General features: G+C 47.2%; 1 protein-coding gene across 1 annotated transcript in view; it reads right to left on the minus strand.

Moving 5' to 3' along the window:
- The window catches only part of FRMD4A (FERM domain containing 4A), a 337,218-nt gene extending 311,744 nt beyond the window's left edge, over positions 1–25,474 (minus strand). The window contains exons 1-2 of the mRNA XM_049777757.1: positions 25,136–25,474; positions 24,560–24,652 (exon numbers count right to left, since the gene is read on the minus strand). Of these exons, the coding sequence (XP_049633714.1) occupies positions 24,560–24,604 (45 nt within the window). The 5' untranslated portion in view covers positions 24,605–24,652; positions 25,136–25,474. The remainder of the gene's footprint in view (positions 1–24,559; positions 24,653–25,135) is intronic.
- Between the last annotated feature and the right edge of the window lie 1,619 nt (positions 25,475–27,093).

A 27,093-nucleotide genomic window follows, 5' to 3' on the forward strand; every position in this document is an offset into this window, starting at 1 on the left:
AGCAGGTAAGGTGCTTATCATGCCAAGATATTTATTTGATCCCTAACATCCCATATGGTCTCCTGATCATCACCAGAATGATCCCTGAGCACAGAGCCAGGAGTAAGTTCTGACTACTGAAAGGTGTAGTTCCTCCCCAAAAATTTTTAATAAATTTCATGACTGGATATAGGAATTAAGGTATTTATCTTGTGTGTGATGGTCACGGCTTGATCCCTAAAACTATATGATTCCTGCCCTGAGCACAGAGTTGAGAGTAGCCCCCGAGCACTGCCAGGTATGATCCCCCAAATCCTACCCTTTCCCCAAAAAAATAATAATTTTAAATATTATGTGTTAAAACATCCACAATAATAGTTATCCACTACATAGGCCTCATGAATAAATATAACCACAGAGAGGTGCTTTATAAAGAAAATTAGAAAATGAATGGCAAAGTTCAGAGACTTCAGCAGAAACAAAATAATTCACAGTTAAGAAGACACACAGAGTAAAAATGCTAATTTCTCCTCCCAAATTGGCCTATACATATATCCAGCACAACGCCAATGAAAATGTGCAATGGACCCATTCAGGAAATAAAAAGGATCTGATCCTGGGATTCAGGGGAACCCTTGAATAAGAGGAGTGCTGCAGAAAACAGTCGGATTATGGGAAGGGGGGCTGATCACACACTTCAGGCTCTTTTGTGAAGCTTCAGTAAGAAAGACAGTGGGGTATGGACAGTGTGTGAGTCCAGAGGACTGGTACACTGGCTCATTCTAAAGACCTGACAAGTCGCTGAAGGATCCTGAAGACGTCCATGGAAAAGACAGGCAACATGACGAATGACACGACAATGTCCTCCTAGGCATAAAAATGATATTGCATGTCTTCCTGGTATACCACACCAAAGAAAGCAATTCCTGGGAGATTGCCCTCATGGAGAGACAGACAGACAGAGAGACAGAGACAGAGAGACAGAGGCAATTTATGAGCAGGACTGTATTCAAATCCAAGGTATCTGTTCGCTACAAGCTTTTCTCACTGAAGAAGATTAGAATGACAGCAGCCACATGAAGGCAACACCGCAGTTAGGACTGACAAAGGGTTCTGAGTTGGATGACAAAGAACTGAAACGTATCAGAGAAAGGCAAGGCCAGAAACACACAAAAATAAAACAGGACCGTGTACAGAAAGAGCAGTGCAAGGTCTGATGAACATAAATGCCATCTACAACCATCAGGAAAATAACAACAAAATAGTATTTCTCACTTAATTAATCTTCTGTTTCCAGACTGAAAGGGCTTAGTTATGGTGAGGGCAAAGGAGAAAAAAAAAAAACCAAAAACAGTTTATCAACTGCGGGTCCAAAGGGCCACAGTATCCCCTGAAAACAGTCCATTCTGTGTCCATGTTGTGTTTGCCCTGAATGATTCCCTTCCCTGACATGGACACACACCGGGGTGGCCTGGAAGATAGAATATAGGTGTGAATTTTCCACTGCTCTGTTTCCAAGAAAACAGCCTTCTGGTAGGCCAAACAGCCTTCTACAGTACAAAAGACATGTTCACCATGGCAGATTCACTACTGAGAATTCTGTCTGCATGTTGGACATTCAGATATTTAGAGATGGGGTTAAGCATAAGGAACAAGTAAGTAAGGATGGCAACATGGAGGCATCTATGGGAAATTCAAGACTTGGGGCTGGGTACAATATACAGAGCTTAAGGTGCTTGCCTTGTCCATTTACTGCCAACTCTGGTTCCATTCCCTGCACTGCCAAGGTTCCTCAAGCATCACCAGGAGTGATTCCTGAGTCGGGGAATAGGGGCTTGAGGTCACCACATTCAAAATTAGACAAAGATCATGTCATTGTTCGGGTGTCCACTATAGAGGAAAATTAACTACCAAAAAAAGTGTGGTGTGGTGAACCCCAAATGCAGAATGACAGGTCCCTGGAAAAGGGATGATGCTACCTATGACTGTTGTCCAGGCAGAAACTCGGCTCCCCACCCCCAACACCCACAGCTCATTATTGAAAGCTTATTGCATCCTCCTTCACTCACTCACTGGGATATGTGTTTTCTGGATCTTTCGGAATAACTGGCCTGGCACTCTTTTTCAATCAGCCAAGGTCACTTGCTCTAGTCTGAGCCTTAGGAGTTAACAAATTCAGGGTCTCAATGGCCAGAGGAGCATGTGACCCAGAGAAGCCTCATATAAAAACTACAAATAAACACTCATACTTGCTGTCCTCCAGATAAAATAACAAGGTCAGGCCTGGGGGCTTTGCAGGAAATGCAATATCTAGGCAAAGCCCTGGCAGGCGCAGCTTGCTAACCTTTGGTAAAGGCACAATTGCCATTTGTCACGTGGCACATCCAACGGCCGGCCTCAGAGCCGGGCAGATCCAAATGGGACAAACCAGTAAAACAGGCGATAAAAGACTAATAAAGAAATACATGAAGGTTTTTTCCACCGCGGGCACCATCTGCATTCTGTTAACCTGCTGACACTATTTCTAACAGCAGAAAAAGGTCATCGTGCCTGAATCTGTGCATGAATCCCCCCCTCCCCGCCCCACTCTTCTGGAAAACCTCGGCCTGATTCAATCTCAGCTCATTGCTGATTTCAACTAAGTGAGTCCCCAAAGGTTACAGAGGCTCAGGTGTGTGAGCGGCATTGAGATTGTACCTCCATCTGCAGCACCTGGCCCCCTTAATTCCTCAGCAGGTCCCCCATCTTCAATACAGCTCAGAGGGTCCCACTGAGACCCTCCACCCACTTCTGTCAGCTGTAAAAATGACAGCAGACACAGAGACACCAGTTTTAGCAAAGCTGTCACCGCCCTCCTCAAAATTATTCTGGGTGTCTATGAAAGATTTGGGCTTTGACTGGGGCTCCCCAAGGAGGGTCCAGTGCTGGACAAAAGGGTGGGAACTGACAGGCATGTTAGCACTGAGGCCATGGGGATGGCACTGGGCACCTGAGCTATATACCCCACAGGCCCTCACAGCAGTCCTATGAGTGATGTTCTAGATTACTGTAAAGAGCTATGAATACCTTCAAATTCTACTCAAGTCTATGTCTACACCAGCCTCAACACGTCAGGACTCACCACATTCTACTCAATATTTCTTTCTTTTTTTTTCTTTTTTGGTTTTTGGGCCTCACCCAGCGATGCTCAGGGGTTACTCCTGGCTGCCTGCACAAAAATAGCTCCTGGCAGGCACGGGGGACCATATGGGACACCGGGATTCGAACCAACCACCTTTGGTCCTGGATTGGCTGCTTGCAAGGCAAACGCCGCTGTGCTATCTCTCTGGGCCCCTACTCAAGATTTCTTAAGTTATCAGGAAGTCCCAACATGCTAAGTCATCTGTGATTAGAGAATCATAAATCGGGGGGGGGGAGAGAGAGAGAGGGAGAGAGAGAGAGAGAGAGAGAGAGAGAGAGAGAGAGAGAGAGAGAGAGAGAGAGAGAGAGAGCGAAGAGGGCAAGATAATTGCTTTTATATAGCTGGCCAGCATAAGGTCTTTGAAGTACCGCCAGGAGTTAATCCTGAGCAGGAGTTGAGTACGATCCCCTCAAAACAAACAAAAAAGTGGGCTTTGTTTTTACGAACAGCCTAACTTCGATAGAGAGGTGGAGTCAAGCAGCAGATGCTTTATATATATGGAACCTTGAGTTCAGTGCCCCTTGGCATTACCAATGCCAACACTGCCATAAATCAAGGAAAATACACACTGGTTTTGTGTGTTGCTTTGTGGATGCTGAGGCTAAGGTTCATTTCGATCTCAGGATCTTCCTATATTTCCTGAATTTCCTCTCGCTTTCTGCCTCTCCCAAATTCTAGACCAAGGAACCTACTGACAACTCACAACCTGTGAGGTTGAGGTATTTCTGGCATTCATGGGACCCTGTATCCAGAGGAAGCCAAGCACAGAACTGGCAGAACATAATATGACAGTGCTACCACATGTATATATGCACAAATGGTGAGAGACCCCGAGGAAGGACTGGGGTGACTGTGAGCAGGAAAACTCACTTTCCCTACTTCATAGTCCTGCACTGATCTCCCCTACAATGTATGCTCCAACATGCTCCATCGAGGGCTGAAAGCACTGTAGGGAGTCTGGGAAGTTGCCTTGCATGTGGCTGACCTGGGTTTGAGTCCTTGATCCACATATGGTCCTCCCAAGCATTGCCAGGAGTAGTCCCTGAGCACAGAGCCATGAATAAGTCCTGACCACAGCTGAGAACTCACCCAACCTCAAGTGTCCCAAGTGCTGGATTGTCTCCTTCCTTCTTCCCTACCTTCCTTCTTTCCCTCCTCCCTTTCTCCCTCCTTCTATTCCTTCTTCGCTTCTATCCCTTCCTCCCTTGCTTCATCCTCTCTTCCCTCCACCCTTTTTCCCTCCCTTCATCTTTCCCTTGCCTCCATCTTCCTCCCTTTTTCCCTCTCGCTTTTCCTTCCTCCTCCCTTGCTTCCTTTCTTCTTCCCTCCCTCCTTCCTTTCACCATGACATACATTGCCATTGGGTCACAGCACTTGCTCCCAGATACTCCCAACATGCATCAGTCACCCACAAGATGACATTCCCTGTCCCCCCACCCAATAACACGCTTCTACTAGAGTCAGAGAACCCAACTCATATATAGATTCTGCCAATATTTTGTACTCATATTTTCACCTTTTTTTTGAGGGGTTCACCCAGCAGTGCTCAGGTCCCCTGAGGATTTTCCTAATCCTTTCAGTCCTTGACACCTGGGCTGCTGCCATCTGCTGGTGTATGTAAGCATCGCTGCTGTGAATGTGGCGTGCATAGGTCTAGGGGACTACTTTTCATGTTCTGAGTCACCGGGGTCCCATCTCCACTGTCCTCTCTGGTACCCAGGACCAGCAAGAATAACTGACTGACAGCCACCAGCAAATCCTGACCTTGTCAAGGAGCACTTTGGGGGCTCCAAGCGTGACACCACTAGGGGTGAGCCCTGAGCACAGTTCTGGGAGTAGACACCCAGTAGCCCCCTTCTCCCATGACTGTGTGTGATCCAAAGGTCAGAACAAAAACTCTATTGACTGAATGCAGGATGAAAAAAACCACATTATTTATTTACTTTTGGGGGCACTGTTGCAAGTCAGCCCCTGAAGAGGTTGACTGATGGAGGGATGGAGGATGAGGCCTTTCTCTTCCAGCTCGGAGCACGTATCTGCCACCCTGTCTAGCCGACGGTTCTGAGGTGAAATGGCGGGTAAACAGCTCGCAGACAGTCAGGCTTGTGGAAATATTAGCTTTATTTGGTGGACAAGACTGAAGTCCAAAGCCTCAGCATCAGTTCCAGCCAAAAGCCCCTCGCCTTCCACAGACCCTTGTTTTTATCCCCCAGAGTCAGGTACCACCCAATGGTGGGATCAGATACCACCCAATGGTGGAAGCAGAATCAGGTACCACCCTCGGGTGGGGGCAGAATGCCAGGTCACACCCTAGGGTAGGGCACAATCACCAATCAGGTTAGGGTGAGTAACATAGTAATCCCCTAAAATATTTACATACACAACAGGGCACCATTAGACAATGCAGGGGTTACTCCTAGCTCTGCACTCAGGGATCACTTCTGGTTGGCTTGGGGGACCATATGTATGACCAACTTATGTTGGTCACATGCAAGGCAAGTGCCATGCCCATTGTACTATTTCTCTGGACCCTGATTCAAAACCCTGATTGAAATGTGACATGTTCTGACCAGAGACACAATCTCTGTTCCCTCTTCTCCTCTTAGTCTTTATCCCTCTTTTGTATTTGTTTTGGGGCCACACCCAATGATGCTCAGGGGTTACTCCTGGCTCTGTGCTCAGAGATCACTCCTGAAGGTGCTAGGGGGGACCATGTATGGTGTCAGGGATCAAACTCAGGTCACCTATGTGCAAGGCAAGTATCCTCCCCTCTATGCTAGCGTACCAGTTCCCACCTTTGACTCCTCTTTATCCACCTTTATGTCGGATTCTCCATTTTGGATGTGTCTGTTCCAAGGGTCCCTGGAAGCAGAAGCCAAGGAAGTAAAAGCCCCTAGTCGGTGACCAAAAGCGAACAAGGAGGGTCCAGAGTGGGGAGAACATTTGCCTTTCACAAGTCTGACCTGGATTCGATTCTCAGCATCCCATATGGTCTTCCAAGAAGGTGCTGGACTGGGCACCAGATCTGTCAAACAGTTAGGAAGGACAAGAGCTCAGGGTCCCTGAATCTCATATCTTTAAGGCTCTAAGCCCTAACATGGCCTTATTGGAAAGTAGAAGCTTTGTGGGTGCAATTTGGGGAAATAAAGTCAGAGCAGTGAGGCAGTAGGGTGGAGACTACTAAGAGAAGAATCCCAAGAGTGATGCTGCCCTCCTAGGGCACTGTGAGAAGGTGGATGCCCACACGGCAGCAGACAGGCCTCCAGAGGACCCAAGGCTGGGGATGCCATGGTCTGAGACCTCAGTAGATTCCAGTAGACTCTGGGCATGGGACATATTTGCACACAGCCTCTTGTACTCAGCAAGGAAAAGGCCTTAGTACTAGGATGGAAAGAGTGTGAGAACACAGGGGACTGTGTCATGGATGGAGGCTATCTTGAGGGTGACATCACAAAGCTCTGAAATGGCCCTCACAGAGTGCTAGAGGAATTTCAGAGCTGTCCCCCCCCACCAATGGCCATGCTACTGAGAGCCATGGCTGCAGGAGAAGATTCCTGGCTTCCATCACCACCACCCAGGGGACTCTTCCAGACACTGGGAGACTGTATTGGACAAGTGCCATGGGTTGTTTTGGAGAGCAGCATTGATTTTCCTTCCTGCAGATGCCTCCCAAACTCCAGTGTCGGTAAGGGAACTGACCAAGGTCATGGACATGCTGTCTGGGAAAGAAATACTTGTCTCCCCCACCTAAGTTCTGCGTGTGGCTCCTGACTCCAGCTTCCCACTTCTTTGCCTCCCGAGATGTGTGTGGAAAATCACGTGGCTGAATCTGTGCTGGGAAATACCAGCAGTGCCTCAGTTTCTCCACACCCCCTCTGGCAGTCTTTGATGCAATGAGAAGGAAAAACTCATTTTTATTACCCTGCAATTTGGACTCTTGAACAAAGGCAGATTTGCTCAATACAATTTCATCCTCTGCTAAAAGAGGCGGCCATGTCTGAAGCACATTTAAAAATCTATTGATGGACCAATTGTACTATTGATTGGTACCAATGGCAAAGACAAAGGTTTTCCCCTTCAAATGCCTCTAATGGGTCATGAACGACACGTTGAAATGACTCCGGAGAGACAAGGGAGAGATATGTGATGAGGGGGACACAGACAGAGCCTTTGTTTCCTGCTTTGGGGCAGAGACAGCCCAATTTTTTTTTTCCCCTTAAGGAAAGGAGTGAGAAAGAGTATGAGCAGCAGTCTGGAATTTTCTTGTTCTGTTACCATAATTAGAAAACAAAATGGCATAAAATTATGCAGGAACAGATTGGAGGGAATCTGGCCTCACTGCATCAGGAAAGAGCGAAGTCTTTGAAATGCAAAATACGCTATCTGCTCTCCTGCCTGCAGCTCAGAATGGAGCACTTCTTGTGAGTCTGTTTTTAGGTTGAATGACAAGTGTTAGAAAAGTTCCCAGGCTGAAGGGAGGGTGCTGAGGAACATGGTGATTTGGAGGGTACGTGGGGAAGAGGAGAGAAGCCACGGCCTCTCCCAGCCCAACCCAAGTACTGAGTGACTGAAAAAAATAGGACTGGAAGGCACCACATGCACTGATTACTTGAACCTGGAAAATGACATTCATTGATCTCTCACCTTGAATCCAGTCACCCATCCAGTCGCCTTTCTCTGGCAATAGCAGAAACTGGGAAGCTCTATGAAACTCTCACTCAGCATATACTCACACTTTTGGGGGATTGAGGGGCACCTGGGGCAACTTCAGTTCTATTACTCAGGGGTGACTCCTGGCAGTACTGGGAACTGAACTGAGGCTGGCTATGTGCACCCCTGAAATCTGTGTGTGTCTGTAAAGTGAATCAAGAGTTCAAGGGGCAGAGAGATAGCACAGCCATAGGGTATTTGCCTTGCATGAGGCCAACTCAGGAGGGATCTGGTTCAACTCCCACATGGTCCCCCATATCGTCCCCCAGTTTGTCAAGGGCAATTTCTGAGTGCAGAACCAGGAGTAACCCCTGAGCACCTCTGGGTGTGGCCCCCAAACCAACAAATCAACCAACAAATCAAGTTTAAAAACAAAAAGAATTCAGCATTTTCTTCCAGACACTGGCCACATGCCCACGGACACAGAACAACCTGGCTCAGACAGCGTGGGCCCTAGCACAGGGCCTTCAGAGGGCTTGGGAACCTTCCAGAAGCCATGCACAGGGAAGCAGTGAGGACCAAGAGAGGGTGAGAAGGTGAATTTCAAGCCCCAGGCTGAGGTCTGAGACTGGGTGGCTTCCTGAATGGGCATCTCCAAGGCCAACCCTTCTGCCCAGTACCTGCCCAGTGGGGGGCTTCATCCATGGGGAGGGGTATCTGTGTGCACTCATGACCCTCCTTCCAATGGCTGACATGCCCCATTCTCCACAAACACCCAGCCCTCCAACCTGACCATGCAACACACTTGCTACAGAATCAAAGATGGATTCTGCTCCCAAACTGACCCTTCAACTGTAGATTCAAAAACTGAGACAGGAGTCCCTTGGATGGTCTCTAACAAGCTCCAGATGGGTTCCCACTGTCCCCTCCTCTCTGGCAGTTTTTTTCTCTCGTCCAACCTTGCAATCTCAATGCCAGTGTGTCTCCACGATTGTCCCAGGATGTCATCCAATTCTCCAGCACCTGTAGGATCCACTTCTCAAATTACCCCCTCAGACCAAACTCTGTTCAGATTGCAGCTATTTCTTCTAGTCCCCTCTGCAGATGAGGATCATTTTACCTTTCATCACCTGGGAATGTGGTAGAGCACCATGAGTGTTTTCTGGGTGTTTTGGGGCATAGACCCTCACTTCAGAGTTTTCTCAAGTATCCCATGGCTGTCCACCCCTTTTGCACACTTCCTAGGCCTCCCCACCCTCTGCCTCAACTTCAACCTTTTCCTCCCCACATCCCATTTTCTCTTATTTCCACAGAAGTCTTCTGAGACGTGGATGCTCTTGGGAACAGCTTATGTGCCCCCTGAGTGTGTAATCTTCCCCACCCAGGTCTGACTCTGCTCCACTGGAGTCTGGCACCCACCCCTGTACCCTTATTCTCAGCATTTTTTTTGTGTTTCCCCCACTAGACCCAGAAAATCGAACCAACCCCCAGAAGCTCACATACAAACCCACCTCTTTCTCTTTCTTGGGCCCACTCACAAATGGTTCAATTATCTAGCTGAACCCTGCCACACTACTCCGGACTCAACATCACAAAAAAATGCTTTTATATATTAATTTTTTAAGCTAGAGAGTTAGTTATTGTGTGTGTGTTTTTGTTTGTTTTGGTTTGGGGGCCATATCCAGCTTTGCTCAGGGGTTACTCCTGGCTCTGGGCTCAGGAATCATTCCTGTTAGAGCTCTAGGGAACCCAACAGGTTGCTGGGGATCGGACCTAGGTGGGCCGAGTGCAAGGCAAACACTTTTCCTCTGTACTATTACTCTGGCCCCAAGAGCACTAGGTTTTTGAAGGTTTTTGAAGACTGTCTTATAATTGCTCTGCTATGACATGCCTTGTGAAAAGAATTCTCAAGACTCCATATGTCCTTCTGGATTAAAGCCCAGACTTAGATATAAGCTTGATAATAAAAGAAAGGCTTGAGTTCCTTCATACTTTATATAAAGATCATTTTCTGTGTGATAAAGTACAAGAAACCATTTCCTAAGTAAGAAAAGAAAAAAGGGAGGGGCACTCTAAGGAGAGACTGAAATTTGGGGATGATTCTTAGGATAGAAAATTAAAAGGCCATCTGCTCAGAGCAGTAGCAGATGTGCGATTGATATTCACTGTTCATTTGCCACTTGAATTTTGCAGGCATTTAATGCTGTAATTGTGGATACAGTCAGAGTCTAAATACCCTTTCGAGAATAGTCTACTTTTCCAATGTGCCCTCCATTTCATCCCAGCCCATCAGGACGGGTTCTGAAATTCCTGGACATCTGAATCTAAAATTCTCCAAGACCAACTGTTTACCTGGTATCTTTTCAAGAACAGAAATAGGACAATTGACCACATCCATTGAAAGCTACTATTAAAAGATTCTCCCTTGAGTCACCATTCTCAATGGAGGGAACAATCCTGAGGTATAGTCAAGGCTTGGCAGGCAGACGCAGGCTCATGAATGCATATCTGTGATTACAGAAAAGAGGGAAGAACATAATCTCCTCCAGGAATTGAGGGGTTAAAGAAAATACTAATATTTGTGGTCCCAAGGAATGATGCCAAGGTTAGAGAGATGGCACAGGGGCATGTAGCTGACCCAGTTCAATCCTTGGCACCACATGGTCCCCCAGGCACCAATAGGGTATCCAAGTTCACTTTGGGCATCTCAGGCCCTAAACAGTGCTGCATACTTGAGTCCTTACACTGAGCCAATTGGCTGAGAATCACTGATGGGGCCCCCCAACGCCCTAAGAACTGCTTGGGAGTCTTTCCCCCCCCAAATAAATTCTTTTTAAAAATTAATTAATTAGTTTATGTATTGGTTTTTGAGCCATACCTGGCAGCGCTCAGGGGTTACTCCTGGCTCTGCACTTCAGAAATTGTGCCTGGTGGGCTCTGGGACCCTATGGAATGCTGGGGATAGATCGAGCCAGGTCCCTCCTGGGTCCACATACAAGACATTTAAATGCCCTACATGCTGTGTTATCTCTTTGCCCCCCCCCCAAACTACATTCTTAATACAAAAGGAATGAAGTTGCTCTGTAAAATTTGACAATATAGATTATATATGCATATTTGTGTGTATTTATGACATATATTTAGACAGAGAAATGAGGAAGAGGAGGAGGAGAGAGAGAAAGAAAAGAGAAAAGAGTGGGAATGAGCTTCTGGAAGGAGACACAAGAATATCAAGTATTTAAACTCTGAAATAAGTGACAAACTTATTGTTACTCTCTATACCCCTTTTTATATGTGTGTCAATGCATATATAATCATGTAAAATTTGTTTTTTTCAAAAACTAGCCCTACTAGTTAGCCAAAACTAGTAGAAGATATTTTATTATAAAAACTGTGTGATGGTTGAAAGAATTTAGATATCTGACTTTGGTTTGACTCCAGTGAATATGAATATTTGAATGATTGGGCACCTACCAAGAGTCTCAAAAACATTCTCACCATCTTACTGGCCTAAGTGAAATGATAATGTGGATTAAAAGCACAGAGTGAGGATTAGCAAAATAGCATAGCCACATTGCCTTGCATGTGGCTAATCTGGGTTTGATCCCTGGCATTTCATAAGGTCCCTGAGTTTGTCAGGAGCGTGTTTCAGTGTAGAGCCATGAACAATGCCAAGTGTGCCAAAATAAATAATAAATAAAATAGGGGCCAGAGCTTTGGAGCAGAAGTAGCGCATTTGCCTTGCACATGGCTGACCTAGGATGGACTGTGGTTCTATCTCCCAGTGTCCAATATGGTCTACCAAGCCAGGAGCGATTTCTGAGCACATAGCCAGGAGTAACCTCTGAGTGTCACCGGGTGTGACCCCAAAACAAAAACAAGCAGGCAGGAAGGAAGGAAGGAAGGAAGGAAGGAAGGAAGGAAGGAAGGAAGGAAGGAAGGAAGGAAGGAAGGAAGAAAGAAAGAAAGAAAGAAAGAAAGAAAGAAAGAAAGAAAGAAAGAAAGAAAGAAAGAAAGAAAGAAAGAAAGAAAGAAAGAAAGAAAGAAAGAAAGAAAGAAAGAGAGAGAGAGAGAGAGAAAGAAAGAAAGAAAGAGAGAGAGAAAAGAAAAAAAGAAATAAAATAAAATATAAAAGCAGAGTGTTCTTTCTCCCTTCCTGCCCACACTAATGCTTTGTGGCCTCTCACTGCCCCAGGTATCATCACTATGCTGGGCCTGGCAGCTAGGGCAGGGGTTGTGGAAGCTTTTGATGGCTTCTGTGGAGCTACTCTTTGCCTGGCCAGATTTACACCATTGTGACTCTGTTTGAGTTTCACACCCCAAAAAGAAAATCCTGCACCCATGAATCAGCCTTCTTCTCTCAAAGAGTCCCCCTACTCCTTTCCCAGCAATGAGATGTGGGTTCATCCCCAACTGCCCAAGTTCAATCAGAAGCTAATCCATATTGGGGGATCAATTCATCCTGACTTGCCTGGCCTCCCATACCCCGGCAACACTCCATCTTTTCTCTGAAAGCCCATTGAATCATTTCATTAGTCTTTGCTGTACATTTTGGCATGTGTCCCCCAACCCTTGACAATATGCAGAAACCCCAGCAGTACCTGTTGTACCTACTCTGTGCTCTTAAGTTCCCCAGTAATGTCTCTCGACCTCTCCCCATCCTAACCTCCTTCCAACTTTGTTTCTTTTCTATGAACATGCCACCCACCCCTGTCCTACTGTTTGCTCACCACCAAGTCTGTGCAATAGCCTCTATTTACACCATTTTCACCTGACTTCTTTGGACTATCCCCAGTCTCTACCTGGGACCATCTGAACCCTGGCTGAGCACCTCTGCTCTAGGGCATGTCCAGTTTCCATCATCAGATTTCTCTCACTGTGTTGAAATGTTGGTTGATACAATGCACCCTTTTGATTAAACGCTATACTTGAGGGCAGAGTGTGCTCACACACTCCTCAGAGCTCGTCACCCTGGTCATCCCTCTCTTTGTGACCTTCCACAAATGTTTTGGAAAAGGGAAAGGGTGGAGTAGGGAGGACCGTCTTGCTCAGCACTGGTGGGGAGTGGACAGGAAACAAATGTTTGTTGACACAGGTAATGATCCTGTTTGCTGGCTGTCGTAGCATATAGCATTGGCTGTAATGGCCTAACATTCAGCATTCCCAGGTAATATTAATGACCATTCAGGTTAATGACCAAAGTCTCTGCCTCAGGCTGTAAACACGTTCCTTCTTGTCATTAATCCCAGGGAAATGACCCAGACGTGTTCATTATGGCTCAATTATGCTCGGCTCCATTTCAGTCCTAATACTAAACCTCCATTCCAGCTCGTACATTGACACGTGGGACATAAAGATACCAAGCAAGTTATTATTTCAAATGCCAAGTATGTAAAGGAAGCAACATGACACCATGATTAGTTCCCCATCTGCAGTGAGAACTCTGCCGATGACCTCAAAGGTCCTAGGAAACAGAGGACTCAAGGGCTTGCTCCAGCAGCATGTGGCCCATCCCATGTTTAAATGTTGGGATGAAAAATCTGAAAACACTAAGGTGACTCTTTGTAAGTAAACAAGACTACTAAAATTTATCTTGGAGGAGAGCTGCTGCCACATGGAACATGGTAGGCCTGAAATACTGTGGTGTTTGATCATCCTGGTAATAAATACAATTATGGGATCGTGCAGCCACACATGTGGCCACTCAGCAGCTCCAAAGCTCATGGTACTGACAGTTCAGTAGGAACACAGAAAATTAGATGGGAAAGTCATGAAGTAGCCCACTAAGCTCAATTAGTGAAAACAATAGCACAGAAGGCTCAACCAGCACCTCACAGCTCAGCAAATCCTCAGACAATAACTTCAATAATGCCATTATAAGAGACACATAGAAACAAGCAAGATAAAGCAAATTATTTTGTGCCTGCTAAGAGCAGGTTGGGGTGGAGATGGATTACTTGGGAAGTTGGAAGGAAAGTTGGACTGGTATTGAAATAGTGAATACCTGAAATGACTGTATTGGGAACAACTTTATAAATCACAGTGTTTAAACAAAGTTTCAACAGAGAAAAATAAACAAAAATACTAAAACTCCCTTTACCTGATTGAACTAGACTATCAGTCAATCAACCATTACTGATGCGTGTTTCCTAGAATCAAAGGTCCCAGACAGGCTGTGAGCCAGGAACATGTCACTGAGGGCAGACACCTTCTATGCTGGCTTGAAATGTGTCACAAACTATACTGACTCTCTGCAGTGAGAGGCAGTTGTCTGTCACCAAGAAAACGTGGTAGGTGTGAGACTGTGGGCAAAGGTCTCCAAGTGTCATGGCTCTGATTCATTCTCATTAGCACAACTCAGAACCCTGAGTTGCCACATTCTCCTCTTTGAAACAGCCATATGTATGGATCCCTACATGTGGCCCCTCTATGAAGCAGGCCATGTATGGAGATCCTAAAGAGCCTATGTGCTCCTGTCTTGAGTTATCTGGCAGCCACACCCACTACCAGATACTTGGGTGAAGGCCCCTTCAGATTCCAGAGGTCAAGTTAATCCAGCTTCAATTTCCCCAGCCACAGTTGCAGAGAGGAGAAGCAGAGATGAGCCTTTTGCAAACTCTTCTGGAACTCTTGCACCACAAAATTCGAGAGCAGAATAAAAATGGGGTTTTAGAGTGCCATGAGTGCTCCTACCTCTTCAATGCAGTTTTCCTGAGCTAGAACAGAATGTGGAGTGGATGCAAGACATTAGAAACTAAACAGTAACACACATATACAGATGGATGGATGGATGGATGGATGGATGGATGGATGGATGGATGGATGGATGGATGGATGGATGGGTGGGTGGATGGGTGGGTGGGTGGGTGGATGGGTGGGTGGGTGGATGGATGGATGGATGGATGGATGGGTGGGTGGGTGGGTGGGTGGATGGAAGGGTGGGTGGGTGGGTGGGTGGATAGATGGATGGATAGATGGATGGATGGATGAATACATGGATAGATGGATGGGTTGGTGAGTGGAGGGATAGGTGGGTGGATGAATAGATAGACAAATGGATGGATGGGTAGATGGATGGGTAGATAAATGGATGGATGGGTAGGCAGTAGATGGATAAATAGGTGGATAAATAAATAAGTGGGTGGATAGGTGGATGAATGGGTAAATAGTGAGATCAAAAGATGAATGGATAAGTAACATGTATATACCTACATACATAATACAAGATTCATACATATAGCTGTTGAAAGTTTAAGAATAGTCAATGCATGCATGTAATTAGTTCCGTTGTGCCAGACAGGAATCTATGATGGAGTCTCTTGCAGGTAACAGCCTGGAAAATGAATTTCACAAGAAAAAACACTCCACTGGGCAGCAAGGAGGACTTGTGATCCAGTGAATGCGGGCAATTTCATTTCAAAGTCAAGACACCAACTGGCTCCAAGTATAGACTGGCATCATGATAATGGGACTTTCCTGGGGTGGGGGACTCTCAGCCTACCTCATCTGCAGCTCTGACCTCTTCCATCATTCCTCAGGGCCCCTGTCTCATCAGGATACCTCTCCAAATTAAATCACTGGCCCCAAGGACTTTATCCCTCACCACCCTTCCATCAGCTACATGAAGCTCCATTAACACTCCTGCCTCTTCAGAGCAGCAATAGTTCTGAACCAGAACATCCGGGTCTTCCTCAGGTAATGGGAGCCAGCCCAGCTCTATGCTAGGCCCTGGAGCTCCATTACCCACCCTGCTCAGCCTTGGCTGCCTCTTCCTGGGCAGGTCCTGCACCATCCACTGCCCTCTTCTCCAGAGAACTCCACCCATTGCATTCACCTCTCTTCTCCCACCTGTGTTTGTGTCACTGTCTATAAGTTGGGGTTCCCTCCTATCACCCCAGTGTGCTATTTGCACTAACAAGTTAAAGCCCCCAACCCCACACCCATTAAATTTGTTCCCTATCTCTACCCCAGAGACCTCCCAAGTCCCCCTGATTCAGGTCAGTCTTTGAGGTACATTTGCACTATTTTCTCTAATGGGGTTCCCACTTGCTTAGCCAGCTATCCTCTGCAGCCCCGAGAGAGTACCTGTTTTACACACTTGCACAGAGCCAACTCAGATTCAATACCTAGTAGCCCTTAAGGTCCCCCAAGCCCATTGGGAGTAATTCCTGGATGCAGAATCACAAGTAATCCCAGAGTACCACTCAGTGTGGCCTCCCAAAAAGCAAAAAATAAAAGCTATGTCCTTTTACCACACTATTTCTCCAATATTCTTTCTCTCCACACATCATATCTTTCTCTCTCTCTCTCTCTCTCTCTCTCTCTCTCTTTCTCTCTTTGTTTCTGAACTGCACCCAGCAGTGCTCAGAGCTTACTCTCAGCTCTATGTTCAGGGGTCACTTCTGTGTTATCTGACACACTCTTTACCCACAGTTTTCTCTCTCCTGCCAGATCATTTACTAGATATCTTAGGCCCAGCCCTCTGCTACCACCTCTTCCATTCTCACACCTTCTCCCATGATGCTGGCTCTACATTCTTTAGTATGAAGCTATTTCAGCTCTAGGCTACTCTCTGTTCCTCATCTGCCCTCAGCTGAGACATTAACTCTCAGCTGTCAAGAGCATCTGGACTTTTCCCAAGTTTCCCACTGAACCCGGCCCAGAGATTCATGACAAAATGGATCCACTGAAGACAACACCTTCTGACCCCAGGTAATTAAACCCCCCACCAAAAACAAACCATCATTCACAACTCTTAACTAGTGTTTTCTTCTTGCCATTCATCCATAACCTGAAATATCCCTTCCTCCAGGAAGATCTCCTTCTCTACCCACTCTACAGCAGTCACTATAGGCATCATCTACCCCCATGGCCGAAATTTCCATTCACTATAAGGCATGTAAAGCTTCTGAGACTTGGATTTCTTTGTACTGTACTTATTTCCCCCACCCAAGAACATGAACTCAAGGACTAAACAATCCCATATGCCCATTTCACTACTACACACCCCACATAAAATAGGGGTCTGCTAGGTACAAGCGCAAAATACTGGCTGGATGCATGAAAAGGAAGACTTCATATTCCTCTGTTCACATTCTGTTACCAGAAACATACAAAAGTCAAATACTGCACAGCTGTGTTACTGATGAGTGAAATGACAGAAACGTGTGAGTCTCTAACGTCATGCAATAAGAAAAGGGCAAAGATTGGTTATTGAAATGGTGGCGCGAACACAGGGATCTAAAACTCAGGAAATTGCTTCTCCAGGCAAAGTATTTAAGATTCAGGGATGTTGAACCCAGATCCAGCAGAAAGAGTCTCATTCCTGTGTACCAGGCACTATAAACCAATGGTGCCTTCACATGGAAATTCAGCCTTGTGTCTCAGTACAAACCAAATGATCACAGCCAAATACATTGCCCAGACCTGGAATTATAAGCAGGTTCGATACCAGGCATTCCATTAACCCTATTGTATTGGGACTGAATTTAATGGGCAAACACTACCTGTGCTAGTCACAAATGTGCTCCAGAACACTAGCAAACTCCTCAGAGGAACAAAATCATCAGTTCTGAACCAGAATTTCCTCAGAGTCACCTGATCATATCCATAGGGATGGCAGGTGATCCCCAGTTAGTAAAGAGAGAACTGCCCATATGTTCAGTCTCCTTTATGTGTTGGTCTCAAAAATGTGTGGGTTGAGACTTGTGAGAAAATGCACCTTTGCTCATGCCTGGAAGGGCCCATCTGGCCCTGGAAACATCTGCTGGGCTGAAATCTTGGGCTGGTTGTCCCAAGGTACTCAAGAATTTTCCCAAAACCTGGCTGCAGATAGAATTGGGCACTTTCTTCTTTAGATGGATTCTGGCACATGCAGGAGGCCCAGCCATTCGGTATGCTTGTATGAATTTGACATTTTGAAATCATTATCAGATAAAACAAGCAATGAATATAGGTGAGCTTGACTTTTCCTTTCATCTGTGAATGGTGATAAGCATCATGCATGTCTGAATCATTGAATTCCTCCCACTTCATACATGGAGAGACATGTTCAACAGAGCTAAACTCCAAGATACAGAGACTGTCCTCTTATATTCATGTTGAGGGAAACTAATTCCATGTTTTTGGATTCACGGGTGCATTACCCCCTTGACTAGCTTTGTAGAACCCAACAGTGTAAAAATGATGCCAGGAGAAGGGTCATGGACATAAGCAGCTGTTGCCTACCTAGATTCACTGTCACCTTCTGGGGAAAGAAGTCTTCCCCCTAGAATCTGCCCTCCTCTCTGAATCTGTGAATCAGATGTAGGGGTTCTTGTCCTAAATATCTGTGGCTCTATCCAAATGCCCACCAGCTTGGCCAGTGAGCCCGTATCCTACCCAGTCTATGATTCATCTGTGCCCAGCAGAGTAGTAGGGGTGGCTAAAAGAATCTGCCTACTGGATCCACTACAAGCCTCAGGACAAGTTACACAAGCACCACTGTGAGAGCACCATGGAGTCTAAAGGCCACACAAGGTGATGTAAAACAGGACTTGGGAGGGTCAGGGACATGGGGTTGACATCAGGAGATCCTAGGCCCTACGTGTTCTGGAGCTGTGGCCTGATTCTACTCAATTACATGTGCCCACTTGCTTCTCTCTAGGACAATAATCATTTGCAGCTTTATCACTGACACCAGAAGTGTAAGTGACACAAAATTAAACAATCCATACCTGGCACCCAAACCAAACCAAATAAACAAAAAGCCCAAGAGGCAATTTGATGGTCATCAGTTTTGAATAATGCCCCTGAGATGGATTGATTTATAAACACTGACTTCAGAGATTTATTTCTTATTATTATTATGAACCAATGTCCAATATGCCTAAAAGGAAATTAGACCTCAGAAGGCAGATAGATCATTTGTACAAGGGGCACTTTTTGGTAACAGGTCTCATGTGACAATGACACGCTTCACCCAGAAAGGAAGGTGAGGGTACAAACAGATTCCCCTTCCTCCAGAAAGAAACAGGCCTCACATCTAAGAGCACCACCAAGCTAGCCTCAACCATGTGACCATCACTCCTCACACTGCCCCTGGGTCAGTGATGTCAAGTTCTCTTGGCAGCCATGGAGGAAACCTGAGGGTTGTCACCATTTCAACACCAGCTGAACCATCTCAGATGAGCCATTTCACTTCTCTGAGACCCTGAGCACAACACCTTATCCCAAACACACACACACACACACACACAGACACACACACACACACATACATACACACACACATCACTGTAGGAAAACCTAAGGTAAGTGATTGCCCAGGAACAACATCATTCCTCAGGTTCAAACTCCTGTTAAATCCTAAGCCTTTTGCCAGCTGAGAACCAGAAAGAATTGCTGATCTCATCAGAGACTCAGAATAGGCCCTAAGGGAAGTGGTCCAAAAGGCTGGAGCAAAGGATCGCCTGTGTGAGCTGTAGGTTTGATCCCCAGCACTGCCTGGTCCCCTCAACTCCTGGGTTCCAGGCTCAGCCTACCCTTCAGACCAGTGATGTTCAAACTGGCCATTCCCCACCTCATGGCTTGAATAGTACTCCTATCAGGAATCCCTTTTTTTTTTTTTCACAGATCAGTTCCCTTGGTTTATCCACCAGCACCTCAACTGAAATATTTCGGGACAGTCGGCACCCCCAGAGCTTTCCAACCAGAGCACCCCAGTAAGCCTGAGTGATGAGCCCTACATGGTCCCAAATGGCTCCTCTGGGGCTTCTCAGAGGTTCCCCATTGAGGTCCTCACTTCTAGTATCTCAATGGGCTGTGAGGGTATCTCTAAACTAGGCTGGAAGTTCATTTGGTTTTGGTTTTTTCTGTTTTGTTTTATTTTTGGATTTTGGGCCACACCTGGTGATGCTCAATGGTTACTCCTGGCTATGCAATCAGAAATTGCTCCTAGCTTGGAGGGACTATATGGGTCACCGGGGATCGAGGTCCCTTCTGGGTCAGTCGCGTGCAAGGCAAAATACCCTACCACTGTGCTATCAACTCTGGCCCCTGGAAGTTCATTTGAATCAGAGACTGGCTTGTGACCTCTTATAGGGAAAAGATACTTAGCAGAAATGTGTTGGCTGATTTAAAATAAAATTTTACAAATGGGGAAAATGGAGGGGAAGGGAGGGAGGACACTCTAAGGAAATGAAATAAAGATAAATAGGGGATGACTAAGTATGGGAGCATGGGAGATGTGTGTATGGGAGCATGGGTGATGTGTGTTGACACTGGTGGTGGGTTGATACTGAAATATTCTGAGTCTAAAACTCAACTATCAATAATGTTGTAATCACAGTTCTTTAACTTTTTAAAAAATATCTTTTTAAAGGAAACAAACAATAGAGTTACAGAAAAATAGATATTCAATAGAATGCATTTAAAATTCTGGATGCCAGAGATGAAACTTTAGGACAGAGACAACATTTAAGGGGATCTAATTCACATCTCTCTTTTTGTTTCCTGTTTTATGAGGGGCCACACCCAGAAATTTTCTCTGGAGTCAGAGATTGAACAAGGGCTGACAAGGCAAGTGACTTAACTCCTATATTATTTATCTGGCCCAAAGCCTTCATTTCCTGAGAATTATCACCCACTTGCCCATATTTCTGACTTAGGTGTTGGAGTATTTCCATATGGAACTTCTTTTGTTTGTTTGGGGCCATACATAGCAATACTATGAGTTTACTCCTGGCTCTGTGCTCAGGGACCACTCCTATCAGGGCTTCAGGGACACTACTGTGCTGGAGAATAAAACAGGTCACCACATACAAAACATCACTCTCACTGCCTGTACTATTCCCAAGGCACTGACCAATGTAATGTTTCTATTGTCGAGCATAACTTGACCATTGATATGGCAAGGTTTTTTGGTTTTGGTTTTTGGACCACTCCTGGCGGTGCTCAGGGAACCATGTGCGGGGCTGGGGATTGAACCCAGCCATATGATACATCTGGTACAACTCAAGCCTCAACCCTACCCAAGTAGGGTTTTCATATGAAAATACTTGCTAAAATCAAACCAGGTTTTAATCTTTAGTTTATGCCAGACTTCGGGGTATCACTTTGGGATCTTGCATAAAACCCTGATGAATGATAAACAATAAGACAAGGCACTCACGAGAAATGTAGAAATGCCACGTGGTTCTGAGGTGAGGCCCCATAAGGGACTGATCCAAAGTGTGAGGAGATCCTTATACTCAAGTTCTCAAGACCCCAAAAACTTGGGGAGAAATGACAGATCAAGAGTCCAGTGACCTCTAACGTGGAGGCATATTCCCTTCATTTCAGTTGTGCACAAATGACAGGCCCCCAAATTTTGGAACTCAAGGGTTGGGGCTTTGAAATAAGGCTTGGAAAGGGATTAGATGAACTGGTGTATGTAAACACAATTTCCAGAATGTCTCCATTTGCATTATCACCCAATGAGCTAAGAAATGCTGAAAACTCTTTTATTCGAGCAACTGAGCTTTTGACCTTTAGAGCCCATTGTGTTGACCTTTAGCCTATCACTGCAAAGCCCTGGAACTACCTTGTAGTATTGACCCTACGAGGTCCTCAAACACATATGATATCTGCAGTTGTCCCAGAGCAGAGCACTTCCTACTCTGCATGGTCACTTCAGGCTGGGGACACAGAACATGTTTCTTGACCTTCCAAGATGTCAAAAATCAGGACAAGTGGCCCAGCTCCAGATCCAATCTCTTGGATAACCCCTCCCTTGATGGTTGAAAGGGGTCCTCTCACTGGATGCCCATCACTGGCCCCATTCAGTCCCCACTGAAAGTCATCAATACCCTTGGGCACCCCCCCCCAGAACCTTTTGGGAACTCTCCCAGCTGCCTTTGACCATGCACCAGCTGGGGAGTGGTCACCGGGCATTTCTGCCTAAGGCCATAGGCTTCCTGCTCAGCAGGTAGGTCTTGGGACAGCAGTGAGTGGATTGACCATGGGATCACAGATGTCACCACTTCCCCAGAACTGTCCTGACCCAGCCCTGAAGCCTATGGGACATGAGCAAGTCTCTTCTGTCCCAGACCCCAATCCCATGCACCTCTAGTTCCTGAACCAACTGAATGAGACTATATCTGAGGATGGCCCTGGCCTGGGGGAAATGACCTAACTCAGGGCTTGAGAGGAAGGGCGGGTAAGGTTGTGTGGGGCTCGGCAGGGAAGGGCAGAGCTGGAAACTGCCTGGACCCTCGGTCCCATTATAGCAGATGACGATGAGGTTGAGCTGTGCAGCACCCCTGGCTGCCTCCAAGTCCAAAAGCAATGACCTGGGTCAGGATCTTTGACCTGGGCTGGCCCCTTCCCCTGCAAAACCAGAGCCCTCAGCAGGGCGTTCAGAGCTCAGGGGGATGGAGGCAGCTCTTGCCCCCACAGGAACCCCAGTAGTGGCGCCATAAATCCTGCAGCGGATCTGCTGATTGATTAGCTGATACACCATCATGTCTACCATTTCCTCCCTGCACTCACAGCCAGACCCCCCCCACCCCCTGCCTTCTTCCCTCAACTTGCTCGTAAACTGCCAGATGGTTCCACAGTTCCTGCAATAGGTCGGGAAAGCCTTTACCTGGTGTGGATTTACTCTTGAAATGGACTCCCGGGGGACCCACTGAACCTAAAGCCACTGTCCTTGGGCAGCTAGTCTAGAGTCCCAGAACTGGTCTCCTTGGGAGACCTCCCCTGTCATGGGGGATTGGGGGCTCTGAGTAACAGAGGGAAGAGTCTGAGGGGCAGCAACCATGGATAGGAACTGAGTGTGCATGTTTGTGCATGGATGCATGCGTGTGGGAGGTACATGTGAGCATGTGCGTGAGCATGCCTGTTGGTAAATGAGTGTAAATCTTTGTGCGCATGTATGTGTGTGGATGTAGATGTGATGATGTGTGCGCATGTTTGCGTGTGTGTATCTGCAAGAGAATGCAGGTGTGTGGGTAGGTACTGAGTACATGTGCATCGCATGCATCCATATGTATGTGCTTGGATGTGGATGTGTGTGCATGGATCTACATCCCTTATGTGTTCATGTGTGTTGGATGTAAAAGTGTGTTTGTGTAAGCATTCATGTGTGTATATGTGTGCTTGGGTGCACAGAGGCATGTGGAAGGAGAGTAAAGCTGCCAACAGCTAGACAGGAAGCCGAGCTACTCCATGTTTGCATTCCCGGACTGGTTCTAGGGCGGCCGAGCAAACCTGTCTCTGAACCCCAAACACCTGGGAAGCTCCAGCAGATGCTGCAGCTCAGCAGTCCTGACCCTGCCCAGCCCTTCCCCTCCATGCTGCTTTCTCCACACTCACGGACATGTGACGCCCACTTAAGAGTCAACAAACAACAACAGGCAGTCATTTGTGCATCCTGCACCCCCCAGACTGCCAGTCCCATGGGAGTCCCTTGTGCCAGACATGCTGCCTCTGAGGGCCTGCCCAGTTAGGAAACACTCAGAGCCACGACCGGCAGTGTCCAGGCTCGACCCCGCACGAAGAGCTAGCAGAAACCAAACCCTATGAAGGCAGGAAGAGACAGAGCCTGAAATTCTGCAGGGAGCTGGAGATCACAGGCATCTTGAATGACTCTTGGGGGACCCCCCCCAAAAAAAAAACAGAAGGGTATTTTGCCCCCCACCCCTCTGCCTAGCTCGCTCTGTCTCCAAGCAGCCCTAATAAGCTCCAGAAACACCTCCAGGGCCGCCTTTCCTCTTCCCAGAAGACACAGCTCCAGGGACCAGCACAGACGCCCAGGCTGGCCTTGCAGCTGCTCTGGGGGGCATTTCCGGCCATGGTGCTCCAGGGAGAAGGAGGTGGAGGCAGCAGCACATGAGCACCACCAGGGCAGATTCTGAACCTCAGAAGCCTGGGCATGTTCAAACAGCCGCTGTCACTGTCTCTGTCACCAGGCGGAAGGTAGTACCCGGAGCTGCACCTTATAAAGTAGGTCAGTGGCTCACACATGATCGAACGCTGGCCACGGCCTGCCCTTCTCTCTGGGGGCCCCAGAGTGCCTCTTCTTGGCTTCTTCCCTGGGGGATCCACCAGTACCCAGAAAACAGATCCCATTTAGCCCTCACCCACCCACCTCTGCCAGGCTCCCAATTCCACTGTTGGCCACGAGAAGACACAGAACATACAAACACATTTGCCGGATGCGAAAGCTAGGAGGGGTAAGGGAGAGAGAGGCGCTGTGGGCCGGTGGCAGTGGTGAGGGCAGGCGTGGGTGGGAATCTATTTCCAGGGGCTCCGAGCACCTGTTAGCAAGCCCATCTCCTTTCAAAATAGCGCTGTAGCAACAAGTTTCTAAATGGCACGTCTCGGGCTGCTTTGCCCACCCCCCAGGACTGCTTTGTCACGGCTAATCCTCTCACCCAGGAAATCATTTTGCAAAGGGGGTGCTCCGGCAGAGCCATCTGGATGCAACATGCCCACAGCCATGGCCACTGGTCCAGTACAGAGAGAGAGAGAGAGAGAGAGAGAGAGAGAGAGAGAGAGAGTCGTGGACACTAATAGAATTCCACAGTCCCCTTATGTGCCAAAGATGCCACAGACACTCAAACTATTTGTTCGAGCAGCCAGGAAGATGAGCCCCTAAGAGCTAATGGAAGGAGAGAGAGAGAGAGAGAGAGAGAGAGAGAGAGAGAGAGAGAGAGAGAGAGAGAGAGAGAGAGAGATGCTGGGCGCTGCCTGCCCCCCTCCCTTAGCCCCTGTCCCCCCCATACTTACCATCAGCAGGCTGAGTGCTGAGTCGGGCACCAGCTGGACTGCCATGCTCTCCGATTCCCATGCACTCAAGCCCCGGCACGCATCCGCAAATCCCTGCAGCAGAACAAGCCCAGAAATCCAGGCTCAGTGCAGAAGCGGCTGCAGAAAGGCCAGGACACACGTCTCACATGGGCTGCGGCAGTGGGTGGGGGAGCGCAGGGGGGATGTTGGGAAGGGGGGGGGTTGGTGGTAAACAGTGCTTAGGGAGCCAAAAAGAAATAAAAAAAATCAACAGGAGATTGAGGATGGAAGGTCAGAAACTGCAGGTTCCTGAAAGGTGATGCCAGCTCACTTCACCAGAAAGCCTGGAATCCATCCTTCCTTGGACACCAATCTAAAAGCTCCTAAACACACGAGGTTGAATCGCTTCCTCCCATCTTCCGCGGCCACTCTTGCTCTAACTGACAATTAAAATCAAACATTCCCCATGGCAGATAAATCAGCCAGCCCGAGCCTCCCCGCCCCCTCCCCTCTTCTCCCTGTGCATCCCTGCCCGCAGTTTTCTGCTGCATAAACAAGCTCAATGTCAAAGCTTACCGCTGGCTCCCAGGCTGGCCACGGGCCTGTCTCGGGCAAGGTGTGTCCTTATGCACCAGCCCAGAGCTGAGGCTGACCACGAGCTCTAGGCGGTCCTTGTCCTCCTCTTCCTCCTCTTCCTCCTCCTCTTCTTCCTCCACCTCCTCCTTTCTAGGTAAAGGGTCTCTCAGGCACTGACCCTGCCACTTTCCCCAAACCTACTTTTTCTCCCCCAGGAGACAAGCAGGCAGAGCTGTCCGCAAGGCTAACATACTTCCTCCCGGGAATGTGGCATTTCTCTGCCCGTTCTGCTCATCTCCTGAGCTCCTGCCGGTACCACATGCAAGCAGCATGCAGACACCCTCTACCTCTCTCTCTCTCTCTCTCTCTCTCTCTCTCTCTCTCTCTCTCTCTCTCTCTCTCTCTCTCTGCCTCCCTCCCTCCCTTCTTTCCCTCCCATCTCACCACCAGACAGCCTGTTAGGAATTTTGAAAAAGCCTCTCTCTAGCTGTGGGGGGAGACATGGTGTGTGTGTGTGTGTGTGTGTGTGTGTGTGTGTATGTGTGTGTGTGTGTGTGTGTGTGTTCATTTATAGCCAAAGACTCAGCTTAAGACCAGAAGAGGAGAGAATAAATATTTTAAGAAGCAAATTAGCCTTGAAAATTCTATCGGGCCACAGTTTCTTTGGACATATTGTATGTGGAGTGAAGAATAACCAAAAATAAAGGAGGCAGGCTAGCTGTTGAGTCTTGTGATATGAGGGAGATTCAAAAGGCATCCCAGAGTCCAGGGTTTAAGGAAATTAAGGCTTCTAGTATAATGAACACTGGCAAGCTGAGACTGTCATATGGGGCCCAATTATTCCACTAAAAATATCCTCTTTTTCTTCTTTGGGTGGCAGCTTCTCGAGTCCTTGTCTGAAATGGCTTCCTTCGCTTCCCTCCACTTGTGACTCCCCAAATTTCTTGAAATTAACTGGACAGAATAAAGTTGGGGGGGTGGATTGGAAATCAACTTTGTAAAGAGTAAACTGGGTGAAGAAGAGTCATTGCCCCCACCCTACTTCAGCACTTTTGGGGGGGCAAAAACCACCATAGAGCCCTCCTAGAATGAACATATTAACAGAATTCATTCAGTATTCTCAACATGTGGTGTCAAAGTGGACCTCCCCAATATTCACCAGGGACAGGCGGTGGTACTGGAAAGGGTTCTGTAGTCAAGCATAGTCAGGGGTAAAACCCTGAGTTCTACCCCCAGAACCACCTGATATAGTTCTGTTGGTCCACAAATCTGAGCGTGAAACCTTCATTCTGGAACTACTGGAATGAACATAGCCAGGAGTGGCCCTGTACCCCTGCCCTCCAAACGCTGGTGGGTCCTAGTGTGTTCAGGGCTGTGTGCATCTAATATAAATATAATCTTTCAATTTTTCTGGCTGGATGGAAATGTTTCTCCCTCACTGTAGTCCTAGAATGACACAGTAGAGTTGAGTGTTTAGTTTACACTGTCTGATAAGGTTGAATTGACCCATTTCCCAGGAATCTCACAGAGAATCCCTTCCTGTTCTCAGTGTCTCCAAATTCACAGCAGGTTGTGAGCTCTTTGTGAGCAAGTTTGGTTCCCCAGGAAGCTGCATGTGACTTCGAGCCAGCGAGAGAGCACATGGCCATTTCAGGTTCCATCTCCAGTGCCCCAGAGGGTCCTTCACGCCTCACCAAGAGTAATATGCCTGAGCTCAGAGCCAGGACTAAGCCTTGTGGGCGTGGCCACAAAACAAACAGAACATTCTGGACTTGCTGGTGGGTGTCACCCCAAGAATTCAAAATTAATGACATTAGGAATGGTGATAGTGGGGATGATGATGATGATGATGATGATGATGATGATGAATGATGGTGGTGGTGGTGGTAGTGGTGGTATTGGTGGTGATGGTAGTAGTAAAGTCAACGATGTTTCAGGGAACAGATCTGTAGTGCCAC

This window comes from Suncus etruscus, chromosome 7 (assembly GCF_024139225.1).
Source record: "Suncus etruscus isolate mSunEtr1 chromosome 7, mSunEtr1.pri.cur, whole genome shotgun sequence".
Lineage (NCBI taxonomy): Eukaryota > Metazoa > Chordata > Mammalia > Eulipotyphla > Soricidae > Suncus > Suncus etruscus.